This window comes from Euleptes europaea, chromosome 1, assembly GCF_029931775.1.
Source record: "Euleptes europaea isolate rEulEur1 chromosome 1, rEulEur1.hap1, whole genome shotgun sequence".
NCBI classification, from domain to species: domain Eukaryota; kingdom Metazoa; phylum Chordata; class Lepidosauria; order Squamata; family Sphaerodactylidae; genus Euleptes; species Euleptes europaea.
This window is the reverse complement of record NC_079312.1, coordinates 76,704,336-76,721,877: the sequence shown is the minus strand read 5'-3', so window position 1 is coordinate 76,721,877 and position 17,542 is coordinate 76,704,336. Positions and strand designations below refer to the sequence as shown.

Sequence of the window (17,542 nt, the reverse complement as noted above, 5' to 3'; positions counted from 1 at the left end):
CAAGAGCCCCGACCAACCGACGCCAACGCTGCGGCAATCGGTTACCTTTGAACAGGCCGCCGTAGACCTTGCCGCGAAGAGTGAAGCCTCTCGCTGTCACGACCCTAGGGTTAGTACGGAGTGAGGTGCTGTAGCGGGGTTCCCTTTTGGAGTCGTTGAGGGTCTAGTACTTAGCGGGTCTCGGAGCCCCTAAGGTTTAAGGGGGCGGGGGGGGGAGGGGGCTGTTGCAGTCGGTTGTCTCCCTAGAAGCATCACTGTTTGCTCCCGATCTCTTATTTTCCTTTCTCTTCGTTAAGGCCAATGGGGCTGGAAATCGCACTTGCTAATAATCCTCGTTACTGTCGATCGCAGGCGTGGCTGCTTTCTGCGGTTGTTTTTTTCTCCCCCGGACACTGCGACGTGTCAGACACCATTTTGATGCCTTCCCAGCCCTCTCGTTTCCTATAGATCCCTGGGGGGGGGGGGTGTTGCTGCGTTTGGGGCTGTTTCGTACCCCGTTTGCCACGCAATGAATCGCTGCTGCTTAGCGGGGTGTCTGGGCTGCATTTGGGGGTGACTTGTGGGGAGCGTTTCTCTCTGCTCATTGCGCAGTATTCTGATCACAAAAGCGATTGCTTTTTAGTAGCTGCGTCTAGATTAAAGCGTTGGAGGTTATTTTCAAATGTAATTATGAGCTTTCTTTAATGATGCTCTCGAATGGTAAATGAGTGGAGGTGGGGTTCGTAGAGCCACGAATCCCCTGCCGTCTGTTCTTCAAAAAAATTATGCCTGCATTGATGGATTTTCCCCTTTGTTGTTTTCTAGATTCTTCTCTTGATCTACTAGAAGTGGTTTAGCCAAGACCAAAGGGCAAGCCATGGGTTCCGACAAACGGTATGCAGTATGGATGTGTATGTAGTGCTGTGTGCGGTTGTAAATCTTAACACAGGATAGCTCGCTGTTATAAAGTGTAAATCTTTGGTCTGAGATGTAGGAATGCTGTGTCTTTTGTCTTGCTGGGAAGAAAATGAATTACTTGGTGACACTGACAGATGTATGCATACGCAAGCTGGAAAAGAGTCTCAGGTTAACAGATGCTGCCCTCGTTGATCCTGGATCAGCGGTAAATGTGGATCCTGTCTTCCATGAGTTGAGCCACATAAGATGAAGGGAGACCTCTCTGTGTGCCCTTCCAACTGCAGCATGTTCCCTCTTTCCTAAATCTGGATTTCTAACAGCGGCATGGGCAATGGGTTTTCTGCATTGGGGGGGAAGATAATGAAATGTAGTCTCCCCCCAGTTCTTCAGATGGAAAAGGAGATCAGGATCCAAGCTATAGTTTGTATTGCGGTAAAGTAGAAAGCCGAATTAAATTAATATTCTTTATGGTGCTTCTATATTAAGCCCTTGAACTATAGAGCACACTTTTATGTCTGAAAACCACTTTTATAAATCGGTGAGTTACCATTAAATATATCACATGGTATATACTCAGCTCCCCTGACCTGGCTGGGCCAGGCTAGAATGATCTCAAGCTAAGCAGGATCAGCCTTGGTTAGTACTTGAATGGGAGACCACCAAGAAATACCAGGATTGTTATGCAGAAGACGACAACGGCAAGCTACCTCTGTTAGTCTCTTGTCGTGAAAACCCTACTGGGTTGCCATAAGTCAGCTGTGTGTGTGTGTTTAATGTCAAATAAAGGTGTGATTTGATTTGATTTGAAGTCAGCTGTGACTTGATGGCACTTTAAACATACACATAGTCAGATTTGCACTAATAACTACCCTCTGCCAACCTTAGACATAATTAATTTTAAAAAGGAGATTTGTGTATAGAACTGAGTTTTGTACTCCTGCACTAACAAACCGTGCAGTGGGTACCATGATGTAATTATAACATGCAGTTTGTCTAGAGATGCAGCATTTTGATACACCCTTTCTTGTGCAAGGATGTTAACTGAGGGGCAACATTACAACCTTCAAGTTGTTTCTCTTTCCAATCTTTGTTTCTGCAGTGTGAGCAGGACAGAACGAAGCGGAAGATATGGCTCTATTATAGATCGTGATGATCGTGATGATCGAGATTCCAGAAGCCGGCGACGTGATTCTGACTATAAAAGATCCAGCGAGGAGCGCAGAAATGACAGATATGATGATTACAGGGACTATGATGGCAGAGATTATGATGGCAGAGATTATGATGGCAGAGATTATGATGGCAGAGATTATGATAGTCCTGAGGTAAGTAAGAGATGTGCATAATTTGGTAGGCTGTGAATAAAGTGTGAAGCTAACTCCTAGTTAGCATTTTGAATAGATTTGTACTCATCCATGTTAATCAACCAGAGATTTTCTTGCTGAGATTATTAATCACATGGTATGGCCAAGAACTTCATTCTGTTTGATGTCTTCGGTCTGACTAGTATTGATGAAACTACTCAGTCTTAAAATCCATCATCAGCTACAACTAGGATTTGTGGTGGGGGGGTTGTCTGTGGAATGAATAAATGTGTTTGCTTACAGAGATGCATTCAAGAGTCGTTTTCTTGAGTCTTAAAATGGTCTGTTTAGTGGATAAAGTTCCAAAGGATTGACTTGTAAAATGGCATTGTATACACTTGCTGAAGTACATGCTTACTTGGCAGAGGGAGCATGAACGTGAGCGACGTAATAGTGATAAATCCGAAGATGGATATCATTCTGATGGAGACTATGGAGAACATGACTATCGAAACGACATTAATGATGAGAAAGAAAGCAAGACCATCATGTTACGTGGGCTTCCTATCACTGTTACAGACTATGATGTAAGTAAACTCATTTTTTAAGCAATATCTAGTGTCTCAGCTTTTTAGTTGTAAATTTAACAAAACACCTTTTTTCTTACATTTAAGTGAATTTTTAATGGTTCTGAATCTTAATTACTCTGGCTTGGATACAGAGGTATCACTGGACAAGTGAAAGGCACTTCTCATGTGGGTTGGCTAACTTCCCTTTCTACCTGGAGAGTCCTCCAACTTTCTGGAATCAGTGTTTGGGGACCACAGGGGTAGGGAGAGGATGTTGGCAAGCCTTCCTGTGTGCATATGTTAGAAGTGCCTTCTGTGGGGTCTGAGTATCCAAACCTTTAAATCGTTTTCGCCACAACTCTTTTGTTGTGAGGCTCACAAACTTGTTCACAAGCTTCAAGTGAATCTTGCAATTTATTTCAAAGTCAGTTTGATTTGCATTAGGTCTGTTGTAGTAAAGCAAAGATCTAATTAGAACTTGAAATTGGTTGCACTTTTTTGGATACTGCTGATGCTTTGTCAAACTCGCAAATAGATTCGAGACATCATTGAATCCTGTGAAGGCCCTCGGCCTGCAGATGTGAGACTGATGAAAAGAAAGACAGGTGAGAGTTCTACCTTTTTTTCCTTTTTGGTTCCATCTTCCTCTTCCCCAGGCCTAAAACAGTTTTCAAAACTGTCACACACCTGCAAGTACAAAGCAAAATGAGAGGTTTGCCATGGTTAAGGAATTTTGCCTTTTGAAAGGCTAATAGGTAGTAGAAGAAGCCATCAGTTTATATATATATTAAAAGGTATTGGTAAGTAAACCTACTGTAAATCAATTTTTAAATTTTCGTAGTCTGTTGCATGATCATTAAACATGAATCCCATTCAGGTGGAATGTAGCCTGTTGAGGCAGCTTGGTTTCCTTGCCATGGCAAAACAAGAAGCAAATTCAGAGTTGACGTCGCATTTATAAAACTGCTTTGTCATGAAATAATGAAGCAGTTGGAGAGAGATTCACCTGTTTTTAAGGAACTGACTAACACAAGTATCCCGTCTATATCTGAATGCTGTCTCTAGGTGTAAGCCGTGGTTTCGCCTTCGTGGAGTTTTATCACTTTCAAGATGCTACCAGCTGGATGGAAGCCAATCAGGTTGCTTCACTCACCAAGTCTAGATATTCCTGAAAATGGAACAAGTCTGTACAGTTTTTAAAAAGGAATAACTAAAAAGCTGAAGGAGTTGTTTGTTCCAAAACCGTGACTTCCTAAAGATACAAAGCTTTGTGTATATTAAAAATTTGTTTTTAAGAAATTCGAATAACAGAAAACATGGGAAAATCTGTTGGCAATCTCTTACGAGACCAGCATAAATCTGTGTTTAACTGTTCACTAGTAAGAGTGCTGTAACACAGATCTTAATAACTTTTGAAGCCTTTAACCAGACTCCTGGAGAATTATTTCTACAATTATTCCTTGTTAAGTGCCCACCAAAATTAATTCTTTAAATATCCAACCAATTCTGAGTATTCCAGAATTTGTAAGTGTACTTTATGGTAGTATAAGTTACAAAGATACAGTCTTTGAAACTTAAATATGAAAACATCTGCATCTTCAGCAAAAGTAATGACTTCACCATCAAGTAAAAATACATTTAGTTTATCAGAGCAATTAAACTGATACATAGAATGAGAAATATAAACTAAAAAGAATAGTATTTTGCTTTAATTCCAGCACAGTGATACTTTAGTGATTTGAATTATATCAATTTATGTTAATGAAATAATTGTACTGATGTATTGTTATAAAGCTAGAACTATGTAGGTATGTCTGACATTAAAATATATTGCTTTTTTAAGACTGAAAAAGCACTTTGTACTCAGCTTTGAACTTATTGTTTAATGGCTGTTTTAACATATTGCTTTGGCAACTATCACAGCAGTTAAACTAATAAAATCTTTGCATGCCTTAAGTGGCCTGTACAGTGGACATAGAATGCAATGGCACCACAAAATCTGGTGCCCACATTAACCTGCTAGTAAACTGGAATCACAATTTTAATATTGTCGAAGGCTTTCAATTTAATGTATACATTCAATTTAATGTATACAATTTAATGTATACAAAGCTGTATCAATGTTCATGGATCAATTTCAAACTCCAAAATAATCATACATCCTTTAGTAATAGGGAAAAAGTAGATGAGCCTCCCTAGTGGCCTGTTGCCATTGAACTGTCAGACAAACATGATACAATACTGTAAATATGCCAGCATCTTTTGTTTGTGTGTGCATACTCCAGTTACTTTTGAGCCTTCAGCCTTACCCTCTCCTTTCGTGGGGGTACTAAATTATCTACTCCAGCAGCAAAGGACTGGGTCTGCACTCTTTTTCCCCCAGATCCTTATTGCTCTTGAAGCCATTACTGTTAGAACTCAGTTTTCTAAAGTAACTTTCAGATAAATTGTGAGCCACGTTAACTCAACGTTCACATCCCCAGGACATACTTAAAGGTGCATCTCTCTGAAAGAAGAGTTTTAACAGACTTGCAAAAAGTTAGGGGGGGTTATAGGATTTCACATAGAATTCAAAACAGTTTGAGGTTGAGAAACTTGGCTTCTTTTAAGTAGCTAATCCTTTATAACATTCACTGATTTTGAAGGGGGCACTGAAAGCAATACGAAATATTAACCGATTGGCGAAACTTCAGTATCAGTCTAGTTATTTGAAGAAAGCTATTTTCTGAGGGACACAAACCTATTATGCAAGCTTTCATGCGTAATGATGAAATTAGTCAAAAGAAATTTATACTGAACGTGTGTTCAGTTCATGTCTATTGTCAGCCTTGAAGTGTACCCAGGGTCCTTTCACAAAGTACTGTACTTTCAAAGGGGCACATGAAGAAAGCAACTGAGAAGTCAATTTGTTTGAAGTTTTAAAAGATCTAGGGTGTTGGAGTTGGGGAAGAAGTGAAGCAGTCACTTAACAATACTTTAAAAGCCGTGTGTTGCTATGCCATTACAATTTGGTCTCCTTTGAGACACTTCCTGGTTCCATGTCAGCGCTTAGTTTTGGCAGCTCGATCAACATTCCCTGATATCGTTTACTTTTACTGCACATCCCATTTTTTTGCTGCCCATGTCCTCCTGCAGGACTGGATGGGCAGAGTGTAGGTGGCGGTGGTTGGTCCTGTACGTTCTCCCCATATGTTGTCCATTTAATTCATGAGCACTGAATCCTCCGAAGTGTGCTCTGCCATGGGAAAATGGACACCTGTGCTGTGATACTGGAATAACTAAATGTGCTTTTTTTGCAGAAAAAATTGGTGATTCAGGGGAAGCCAATTGCCATGCACTACAGCAATCCCAGGCCTAAATTTGAAGACTGGCTTTGTAACAAGGTAAGACAGTGTTTCTGCAAAGAAGCGGACTTCCTAGCTGCTGTCTGGTTATATATACTTAACTATATCCATTTAAGTGAACATTATTTTTAGAATCTCCCTTGGAGCTGCATTAGCTGCCAAAGCAGTTCAAATTCAAAACAGCATGCAACATAAATAATAGCACAGTGGTTGCCACTGAAGTAGAATTGTCTGGCGGAAGGAGTATTGGGGGTCTGCTTTTGATGAGAAATCTTGTCTGTACTGGATCATCAGCTGATGTATTGGACATGGAGAACAGATGATTAGTGATGGTTCCTTTGCTCTTATTCTAAAACCTGTTCAGTGTTAATACCCTTTCCCTACTTCCTAGTGACCTGGTCGCAACACTTCCTGCTGTTCTTTACTGCCCTAAGAAAAATATGGCACCTAAGTTGACTGAGGTGGGGCTGCTTCTTCAGACTAAGCTGTTGACTGGCAGCTGTTACAGGATTGTGTTGTAACATGACGGTGCAAAACTATTGCAATTTTCAGATTTATGTAGAGTTGGCATAGTATATTCAGAAATGCTGATCATCTGGCTAGGACATCCTCTGACCACTTCCTCCTTTGCTCATATTGAGAACTACCCAGATCTGTGATATTATGTAAGAGTATAGACCCAAGTCTATACTTGGTCTCTAGGCCTCATAGTAGATCTTCTTAATTAGGAATCTATTTTCCCAAGACTTGCTTGGCTGTTCTTCAAATTTGAATGAGCATTTCTAAGGGCGAAGTATTCTTAGTAAGTACTGTCACATCTGCATACTCCTAGGTGCTACATGCTGTGTGCATTTCAGCTGACTGATGTCAGACATACCTTGGCTTTGGGAGTGTACCATCTGCATCACTAATGTGCTGGATAATGTGTAGTTAATGTTGATAATGGTTTTACTTGAAAATAATTTCTGTAAATGGGGTGCGTCCTTTTAGTAAAAATTTTTTGCTGTCAAGTCACAGCTGACTTACAGTTATTCTGTATAATAAATAAAATATGCTACTAAAAGTGGTAGTATAATAAATTGTGATAAATTGGTTTTACATTTTAGTGCTGCCTTTACAACTTCAGGAGGCGATTAAAATGTTTTCGGTGCGGAGCAGATAAGTTTGGTAAGTTCAAATAACGGTATGATTTAGTATAAGTTCTACTGTACTAAATTATTGTAACCGGCACGTCATTCATTTTATAGACTTGTGGAGGTCTGTGACATCAAATAACTTAACTCTGCTGTGTTACTGAATACAACTTTCTCTCTTTTACAACGAAGATTCAGAACAGGAGGTGCCACCTGGAGGAGCAGAGGCTGTTCAGTCTGTGGATTACTATTGTGACAGTGAGTCTTGTCTCTCAAGGTTTATTTCACACTGTGGGGTGAGGGGGCTCCTGAGATTATTAAAGGAGTCATCAAAGTTATTTAGAGAGCAGTAATTGGGTGTTTCTGTTTCACAAGCTGTTATAAGGTTAAAAACCTAATCTGTACAAAGTATACCAAAATAGTCACCAAGGAGAATGTGAATATGTCTTCGTTTGGCTCGTTCCTCCAAGGATGCTGTTCGAGGGTAGCTAATGAAGACAAATATGGACTAGGCGGTCTCTGGATTGCGGGGTTCTGCAGGGTTCTATCTTGTTTCCAATGTTATATAATATCTACATGCACTCTGGCTGAGTTCATCAGGAAGTTTGGGGTTGAGTGCCACCAGAATCCAGCTGTCAGGCTGTTGACTTGATACATTGTGGTGTGTACATATTCACCCTAATTTGAAGCAGCTGTACTTGCTTCTAATTTGTTTCTGGGTCAAATTCAAGAACCTTCAAAGCCCTAAGTGGTCTGGCTGGGACCATAATACGTTAAGGACCACCTCTCCCGTTACAACCCCCCAGTGGTGTTTGTGTTTTGCTTCACACAGACTTCTGGTGGTGCCTGGCCCTTGGGTAGCTCAATTAACCTCTACCAGGACAAGGACTTTTTCGATCGTGGCCCCAACCTGGTCAAATGCTCTGGCTGAAAAGACGTGTCTAGGAATTATTCCTCTAGGCATTCCATTGACGCAGTCTTTCTGGGCCTACTGTCAGCTTCTCTGATCGTCATGCTAGCATGCCAATGTATTAAATTGTTTTATAGAATTTTTGAATTCTATTTATGTTTTGTATCTGTGTTGTTAACCGCCCTGAGCCCTGATTGTCGGGGAAGGGGCAGGATAAAAATAAATATCTGTATATCTGGCTTTTGATTGCAAGTATTGGAGGTTTTAAAAAAATCATATTCTCATTAATATCCAAGTGTTTTTTGTGATCATCTGTACTTAGGAGGGTTAATTAAGTGGTGGTAACAACTGGTTGTTTCCCCCCCCCCTCCAGCTCTTATTCTCCGCAATATAGCTCCTCACACAGTAGTGGAATCAATCATGACTGCTTTGTCACCTTATGCTTCTCTGGCAGTAAATAATATCCGACTTATCAAAGATAAACAGACCCAGCAGAATAGAGGCTTTGCTTTTGTACAGTTGTCTTCTGCAATGGTAAGTATGTACTTTATTTTGCTTTGACGTTAGATTTTGTGTTAAACCTGGAAAGAGATCTATTTCCTAGGAATATTCCAGTTCAGTTAGTTGCTCTGGAGAGGTAGAAGTTAAAGCCCTTGGAGTTCATTCTTTTGAGAAGCACCATAGACATGAATTACATTCTGTTGAATGATCACTTGGATACCAATGCAGAGTTTAGCACACTCTTTTAAATGTGATGACAAATTTACAATTATCTTATCAGTTATTGTTAAGTGAGGCTGTTAATTCCTTTTATGGAAAAAACAAAATCCTACAATATAATCAAAGGATACGCACCATTTGTCAATCTTTATGTCAAAAGTGTTTATATTTAGATAATTTGAGTGATAACAACATTCTTTTTAGGATGCTTCTCAGCTGTTGCAGATTTTGCAGAGTCTTCAGCCACCTCTGAAAATAGATGGCAAAACAATTGGTGTGGATTTTGCAAAGAGTGCCAGGAAGTGAGTTATTAATTGTTGGTCTTTCTCTTCTGTGATAAAGGTATCTCAAAAATCTCTCATTGGTATGGAACTTAAAACGTTACAATTTGTTGTGCAGTTTTCATTCTTATGGAAAGTCTTGAGAAAGGAAACCTTATCACCCAGTGTCATCTTGGTAGCTGTGGGTCTCCCTGATGTCTAGGGGTGAAAATGGATTTAGTTGTTTGTTATTTGTTTCAGGGATTTGCTTCTTCCGGATGGTAATCGTGTCAGTGCTTTCTCTGTGGCTAGTACAGCTATTGCAGCAGCCCAGTGGTCATCCACCCAGGTAGAGGATCTCTGAAATAGATGATTGCTAGTGGGAGGACTCCTAATAGTGATTTAAATAGCCTAGTTGTTGTGAATAGTGTTTTTGCTGTATTTGATGCTTAGTCATGGCTTTCAATTTGTAGCCTCAGAGTGGAGAAGGCAGCTCAGTTGACTTCAACTACCTCCAACTAGGACAGGATGGTTACTCCCAGTATGCTCAGGTAAGATAACAAAAGAGCATACGTATATATTCCAAGGGGTGCTGACACCGTATAACACAAAACTAACTTTATCGTTAAATTCCTTACATAATTTCACAGGATTATCAACAGTTCTACCAGAATCAAGCAGGGGCATTGGATGCAGATTCAGCCACAATATCAGGTAACAGCTTTCTCTTTGCAGTACATGTACAATTCTTTTTGTCAGTGTTGTGTAAATTCCACAACTTTAGAGCCAGTTGAAAACCCTCACCAAATTAGTTCTCCTAATCTTGCTATCAACCAAAAGGGAGACTGCAGCCAAGAAATCAGAAGGAGATTGAGACTGGGAAGGGCAGCCATGAAGGAGCTAGAAAATATTTTGAAGTGTAAGGATGTGTCACTGGCCACCAAGACTAGATTAATTCATGCCATCGTATTCCCTTTTACTATGTGTGAAAGCTGGACAGTGAAGAAAGCTGATAGGAAGAAAATAGATTCCTTTGAAATGTGGTGTTGGAGGAGAGTGTTACGGATTCCGTGGACTGCCAAAAAAACAAATCAGTGGGTTATAGATCAAATCAAACCTGAACTGACCCTAGAAGCTAAAATGACTAAACTGAGGCTATCGTATTTTGGTCACGTCATGAGACGACAAGAGTCACTGGAAAAGACAGTCATGCTAGGAAAAGTTGAGGGCAGCAGGAAAAGTGGAAGAGCCAACAAGAGATGGATTGACTCAATAAAGGAAGCCACAGCCTTCAATTTGCAAGATCTGAGCAAGGCTGTCAGTTTAGTCATTTTAGCTTCTAGGGTCAGTTCAGGCTTGATTTGATCTATAACTCACTGATTTGTTTTTTTTTTTGTCACGGATAAGACATTTTGGAGGACTTTCATTCATAGGGTCACCATGAGTCGGAAGCGACTTGACAGCACTTAACACACACAAACGCACAATCTTGCTATGGCAGACTATGAATAAAGTAGCTAGTTTACATTGTATCTACATGCAGTGGAGTGGCATAAATAATCAAGGGCTTAGAAATTGGTTCTTGTAGGTTATCCGGGCTGTGTGACCGTGGTCTTGGTATTTTCTTTCCTGACGTTTCGCCAGCAGCTGTGGCAGGCATCTTCAGAGGATTAACACTGAAGGACAGTTGTTAAACCATCTCAATATCAGGATGGTCCTGGAAACCTTATCCACAGAATCACCAGATCAGGTGGTCCAACTGGGTTGTGTAATTAGAATGTCTGAGCATCCTTCCTCCTTCATGGGGTGGTGGGTTTCAGATGCACTTTGGCAAGTTGAGTTGTGGTTTCAGTAATGCAGTGCTTTTATTTCATGACCCTTCTTCCTTGAATTCTTAACAGTCTTTTTTGTTGGCAGGTACTTCAGTTACAGCAGCAGCTACAGCGGCTGTTGTTTCCCAGAGTCCTCAGTTGTATAATCAGCAAACAAACTCACCTGATTCCCCGGTAAATACAGGATGTCTTCTGTTTCAGAGTGTTATTCTTGCACACAGAGCTTGGCTTAGTATGAAATTCTTACTCATTTCACATAATGAGAATATTTAGCAATATTTTGGTTCCTTTTGTATAAATTCAGATTCCATAGCACTTTTAATTGTTTGTAATTATTCTGTGTGATAACATTAGGCAGATGTTTATCTCACAGTCCAAGACAGCCAGGGCCTGAACCTATTCATTGTAGGCTACTCCGAGGTATTGGGCTACATCCAATGATCCTTAGTAGGTTCGTGGGGTTGCTTTTTTACACATATACGCAGACATACATTTGTATGTGTAAATGTGTCCTTTAAAAAAAGACACTATATAAGTATACAGTACAAAAAGCTTTAAGCTGTTCTGCAGTAATGAATGTTCTCCCCCACCCCACCCCCAGGGACAGACAGCACAGCCAAGCACTAGTTCCCAAGTGCCATCAACATCTTCAACTGGTGTAGTCCCTGGGACCAAATATGGTAAGCAAAATTAATTGCTACTAATTTCTTAAATAGCATGTTATCCAGTAGGAATACATAACTGGTTGGGAGGTGCATATACACCCAGCCACTTGTGGGTACAATTAACTTTTTCACTCTACTCTGGGCACCTATATAATAGCTTTATTATCTTGGAGAAGTGGCCTTGGAGGGAGCAGGGTATCAAATACTTACTAGCTTAATCTTATATGAGTAAGGCAATGCCTGCTCTCTTAGCCTCAGAGAAAACAGCATTCTTAATTAGCTGCTGTATGTCACCCAGACTCAAGGTTTGCAGAGGGCTTTTAGCTGCTTTTCCACAGGCAAGTCTATTCATCCTGCACGATGGTGTTGGACTCAGTACAACTGCTATAATGGCTTTCACTGCTGTGATCCCAGATGTTTTCTTAATTGTTACTAAATAATTTTTACATAATATGAGTGCCTTGGTAATAGCACACACTGTCATTTTACAGCCATCCCAGACACTTCTACATATCAATATGATGAATCATCAGGTTTCTATTATGATCCTGTGACAGGGCTCTATTATGATCCAAACTCCCAGGTAAACAGAATTCTCTTGGCTGTTGAAACTTTAAAAAAGAAAAGAAAACTTGGGTCGTCAAAGAGACTTCTGCAGTAGCTTCATTGACTGGGGGCGGCGGGATTTTTAAGAGACTAAATAAAAGGGAAAGGTGTTTCTGGAAGGAGATGGTGGGGAGGGAGGTGCATGGAAAGAATAACATAGATTATTGTTGGCCCTTACAAGAATAAAGCAGCTGTAGCTGTCTTATGTGAAACAACATGGTTCTGTTACAGTTCAAACTGTAGGCAAACAAATCTTGTGGCTGTTGTAACAAAAATATTTTGGGTCACACAGACTTGAATTTTAGTCTTGAAGGACTCCTGGAACATGAACTTGTCAGAGTAAACCTCCTGGCAATTGGGAAAGATGTCTTATCTAAGGCTTTAGACAACACCAAACAATGCTAGGGTAGGCGGGGCAACAGTCTGATGTATTGGCATTTGTGTAGGTCCATGTGGTCTGAGAGTACCATGTTGCTCTTCGATTAACAGGCCTCTGGCATCTGTTTGCCATGTTAGATTTGGCAATCTTTGAGATGCCCTTTGCCTTTATATTATGAATCTATTGTAGTCCTTAGATATAGAGACTGTAATTCCAAAAATCCAGTCTCGGTTTACTGAAACAATAGTAGTTTTCTTGCCCGTATGCTGCTTATGAAAATATAAGAGATGTTTATTCTTTTTAGTACTACTACAATGCAGTAACACAACAGTATCTTTACTGGGATGGTGAAAAAGAGACTTACCTACCTGCTGCAGAGGGAACAACATACCAACAAAATGCACCTTCAGCCAAAGAAGGGAAAGAAAAGAAAGAGAAACCCAAGAGCAAAACAGCCCAACAGGTGACATTAAAGTGGCAACTTGAAGTATTATATATATAAGTTGCTGATTTCAATAGCCAAGAATGACACCATGGGAAAAAATAGAAATTTATCTTTATTGAAGACAATTGCTAGAAGTGTATAAAGGTTGATCAGTGCTGAACTGGTGTGTGATTCTTTCTCTTGGTCTCGGCTGGAGAAACTTGATCCCGGCTTGTACTGTTAAATTGGTATACCATTAAATAGCATAAGCTGTAAAAGTAATTCCTGATCTCCAGTGCGTTATCCTTAATTAGACCTACCTGGGGTAACGTAGGCACAACATCAAGGGAAATGGGACACCCTAGAGAAGCAACAACTTCAGATAGCTGTGACTGTATTTGTAGCATAGCTGAGTCCAAGTATCCCTAACTGGAGCTCTGTGTGCTGGAGCTAAGGAATATTGCAAGTCAGCCTTTAAATGGCCAAGCATTGAGAGTTGGCTCTGGAAATTTCCAAATGCAAATGTTTTCACACTGGAGTTGAATTTCATATAAAATTCACACTTTAATAACATCGAAATGAAAGAAAAAGATGAAATGGATTTTTGTGTAGATATCACAATTCATTACTATATAATTGTAGTCGCAGAAAGTATCCTGTGATACTATGTAGAAAAATGGCTGATGGAAGTATTTTCTTTCTTGTTCAGATTGCTAAAGATATGGAACGTTGGGCAAAGAGCCTGAACAAACAGAAGGAGAATTTCAAGAATAGTTTCCAGCCTCTGAACGTGAGGGAAGAAGAAAGGCGAGAGTCTGCAGCAGCAGATGCTGGGTTTGCTCTATTTGAGAAAAAGGTAGGTAGTGGTTGACTAGCAGGGTTTGATACGCAAGAGAAAGGTCCAGCGTGTACAACCTTTGGGCTCACAAGTGTTTTCTTATTCCAGGGCACCTTATCTGAGAGACAGCAGATAATGACAGAAGTGATAAAGAATGGAGAAGATGACAACCCACTCAAAGTAAGTGTAAAGTAGCCTGTGTGGAATTATTTTTTAGATTGCTGTTAGTACATCTGCTTGTTGGTAAACTCATACCCTTGAGAAATAAATGTTGGCTGGGACTTGTCTTTGGGCCTGGGTAAGCATGACTTTTTATCTCACTTGGTAAGCATGAAATTTTATCTTCCCTTGTAAGTGTCCGTCTGACTTGAGTGTTTGGAATACAGGTGTGTTTTGGCCCCTTATCTTTGGAATTGCAAAAAGAAACACTTGTCTATCAGCCATTCTAAAGAACCCTAGTTGGTGAGGCTTCTGTCTTTTTCTCTTTATGGCTGATTTATCCTACTTAGTAGTTGTCCCCTTTTTTTATGGAATATTGGAAAGGGTTCTAGTACTAATATTAAAGGCAGAATACAAATAAAGGGGTTATTCGTTTCACACAATAGTGCATTAGCAGCTCTTTGAGGCTGTCTACATCCAATTGAAAAGTAAGGAACACTGCAAGCTCCCTGCATTAACCCTCCATTGATGTACTCAGAAGTCTTCTCTACTTGATGCTGTCACCTGTAAGCAATATATTTGATACCATACTCTTGGCACTGCTTTTCTTCCAGCGTGGGTTGGTGGCTGCTTATAGTGGAGACAGTGATAATGAGGAGGATTTCCTGGAAAGACTGGAGAGCGAGGAAGAAAAATTAACAGATTGGAAAAAAATGGCCTGTTTGTTATGTAGAAGGCAATTTCCAAATAAAGACGCTCTAGTAAGGCACCAGCAGCTCTCCGATCTACACAAGGTAGTATATTCAATTTTATTATAATGTTGCAGAATCTGGTGTGGCATAGAGATGAATATAAATTTATTCTTTTAGTTGTGAGAGCAAAGGGAACATGGAGAACTTTTTAGAAGGATTTGAAATTGGTGGATATCCTCTTCCCTTTACACAGTAGTACAGCTCAGTTGGAATGAATCTTCTTGTCTTTACAAAGATAACATAGCTTCTTCAGTTTTGTGTTTTAGTCATTCTAGATGTCTTGTTAATTTACAATGTTATACCATCATGGAACTCAAGGCATCTTATCTAGGATCTACCATGAGGTCTCCCATTCAGGCACTACTTAGATTTGTAGTTGTGAAGTCTCAGCAAGGATATTGGATCCAGCGATAACATGGGAAACAGGTTTTTGAAAATACTACATGCTAGTCTTGTCTTAAACAAATAGGACATAAGTTAGTTTCAGAGGGTAACCATGTTGGTCTGCAGAAGAGCTGGATTCAAGTCCAGTAGCACCTTAGAGACCAACAAGATTTTGGAGGTATAAGCATTTGAGTCAAACCTCTCTTCTTGAGATATATAAGGATATAAGTTGCTAACTTTTAAAAATGTTATTGTTTGCTTGGTTTGATTATTAAATTATGCAACATAATATTTTTTCATGTAAAGCAAAACATGGACATCTACAGGCGATCTAGACTGTCAGAACAAGAACTTGAAGCTTTGGAAATGCGTGAGAGAGAGGTGAGTAGCAAAAGACCACAAAATTAGAGGAGGTCTCCAGCCCCCAAGCAATAATATGGTATAAATTTGGTACCAGGAATTGTGTCCTGCTTTGGGGAGAAGGGGTGACATACATAAAGTGGGCCAATATATTGATATCTGAAAAATCAGTGCTAATAAAGCTGGTGAGCTAACTAGATGGCATCCAGATACTGATAAATAAGTGTCACACACATATAGTGGCAGGTAGAATTAAAATTTTCTGTTGTGGCTGTGTTTTGTTCACCACTGTTAACACCTGAAAGTCTTGACATAAAAAGATGAACCCCAGTAGCGTCAGAGTGGAAATCTATACACTGAGCTGTACCCTGCTTGACTAGTAGTTGTATACTTTGCCCTCTGTTTTGCTTGGGTCATGTGTTGCTAAGTTGTGTCGGGTGACAGTGGCAAAAGGTTTATGGACTTGATCTGATTTCAGATGAAATACAGAGACAGAGCAGCTGAACGCCGGGAGAAGTACGGCATTCCAGAGCCACCAGAGCCAAAGCGGAAAAAAGTCTTTGATGCTGGCACTGTGTATGTATTTGAAAGATATTGTAATTACTGTTAGGAAAAAATTGGGAAATTCTGTTCTTGCCTTAACTGTGCTACTTTTCTGTAGGAATTATGAGCAGCCCACTAAAGATGGCATTGACCATAGCAATATTGGCAACAAAATGCTTCAGGCCATGGGGTGGAGGGAAGGCTCAGGATTAGGAAGGAAATGCCAAGGCATCACTGCTCCTATTGAGGTAAGAATGCGTTACAGTTGTTGGAGAACTATCTGAATGCATTTCAGTGTTAAATATTTTCAGATTCCCCCCCCCCCCATTTTGCTAACAGTAAGGAGGACCTTTCCGTCTCTGAATAGAATAAATTCCTGAAATGTATGTCTCTCTGAGGCTGCAGTTAAAATCTGGCAATCTTAATCTCCTGTGATAATTTATAGATTGTTTTCCCTTGCATGTAATTTGGGATTCTTCTGCATGTGGCTGTTTGCAGTCGTGTACTGGTAGGCGGCGAGTAAATTTTCACAACTAGAGCTTTTCATAGAAGTTCATAACGAAAGAAGACATAAGGCCTTGTTCTTCAACTGACTGATATCTTGACAATATAAGATGTATTATGATCTACAGTTCCAAATACTTTTATGTAAATAAATTATTGAGAGTATTGTTTAGGAAACAGTTCAAACCTTATTCTGTCCATTTGGTAGTTAATTTACAGTGTAATCCTAAACAGAGTCACACCTTCTAAGCCCATTGAAGTTAGTGGATTTAAAAGGGGGTAATAGTTTACAGTTGCACTGTTAATGTTGGAGTTAAATAATGTTCTTCCTGACTAAGGTGTACTGTTTCAATCATTGTATAACATTCTTTTGCTGCTTTCAAGCTACTAAAGGTGTGGTTTCCTTTGTAGGCTCAAGTAAGAATGAGAGGAGCTGGGCTAGGAGCAAAGGGTAGTTCTTACGGCGTGTCCACTGCAGACTCCTATAAAGATGCTGTACGGAAAGCTATGTTTGCCCGATTCACTGAAATGGAATGAGATCCATCCATCTTTGAAGCTTATGAGGAACAAAGCATTTCTCCATTCAACTGAATTGACTGTTAAAAACCTTATGGCCTCAAGCACTGCAGTGTTTTGGTTATGACTTGGGGTTGACCATTTCCATTCCAGGTTCTCCTGTACTTCCAGCATGTTGCTGCTGTGGGTCACTGAAAGCGAAGCAATCCAGCTTCGTGTTGGAAGAACGTTTCTGGATGCTGCATCTTTATGCTTTCTTGTATATAGTGTAAATCAATGTGTTGTGTTCAGAGGTTTGTGTAGTCTTAAAAACCACTCCTGTCCTCTGGAGCAGTGGAAGTGTTAATGTGATTTGACGCTCTCTCTGCCTAACTTTTTATTGTTTCCCATTTTGGCAAACCTTTCCTGTACATTTTGTATATGTCTTTGTATAGACTTTTTGA

General features: G+C 40.0%; 1 protein-coding gene across 1 annotated transcript; it reads left to right on the top strand.

Annotated features, from left to right (window-relative positions):
* The first annotated feature begins 831 nt into the window (after nucleotides 1-831).
* On the top strand, nucleotides 832-17,266 carry RBM5 (RNA binding motif protein 5). The gene is made up of 24 exons (XM_056848754.1): nucleotides 832-873; nucleotides 1,997-2,222; nucleotides 2,633-2,788; nucleotides 3,306-3,375; nucleotides 3,836-3,909; nucleotides 6,070-6,153; nucleotides 7,221-7,281; nucleotides 7,440-7,505; nucleotides 8,531-8,691; nucleotides 9,082-9,179; nucleotides 9,399-9,486; nucleotides 9,611-9,688; nucleotides 9,788-9,851; nucleotides 11,055-11,143; nucleotides 11,571-11,649; nucleotides 12,126-12,217; nucleotides 12,924-13,082; nucleotides 13,753-13,899; nucleotides 13,990-14,061; nucleotides 14,655-14,834; nucleotides 15,483-15,557; nucleotides 16,015-16,112; nucleotides 16,198-16,327; nucleotides 16,995-17,266. The coding sequence occupies exons 1-24, from the start codon at nucleotides 857-859 to the stop codon at nucleotides 17,118-17,120; spliced, it is 2,490 nt and encodes an 829-aa protein (XP_056704732.1). The 5' UTR covers nucleotides 832-856; the 3' UTR covers nucleotides 17,121-17,266.
* The last annotated feature ends 276 nt before the right edge of the window (nucleotides 17,267-17,542 follow it).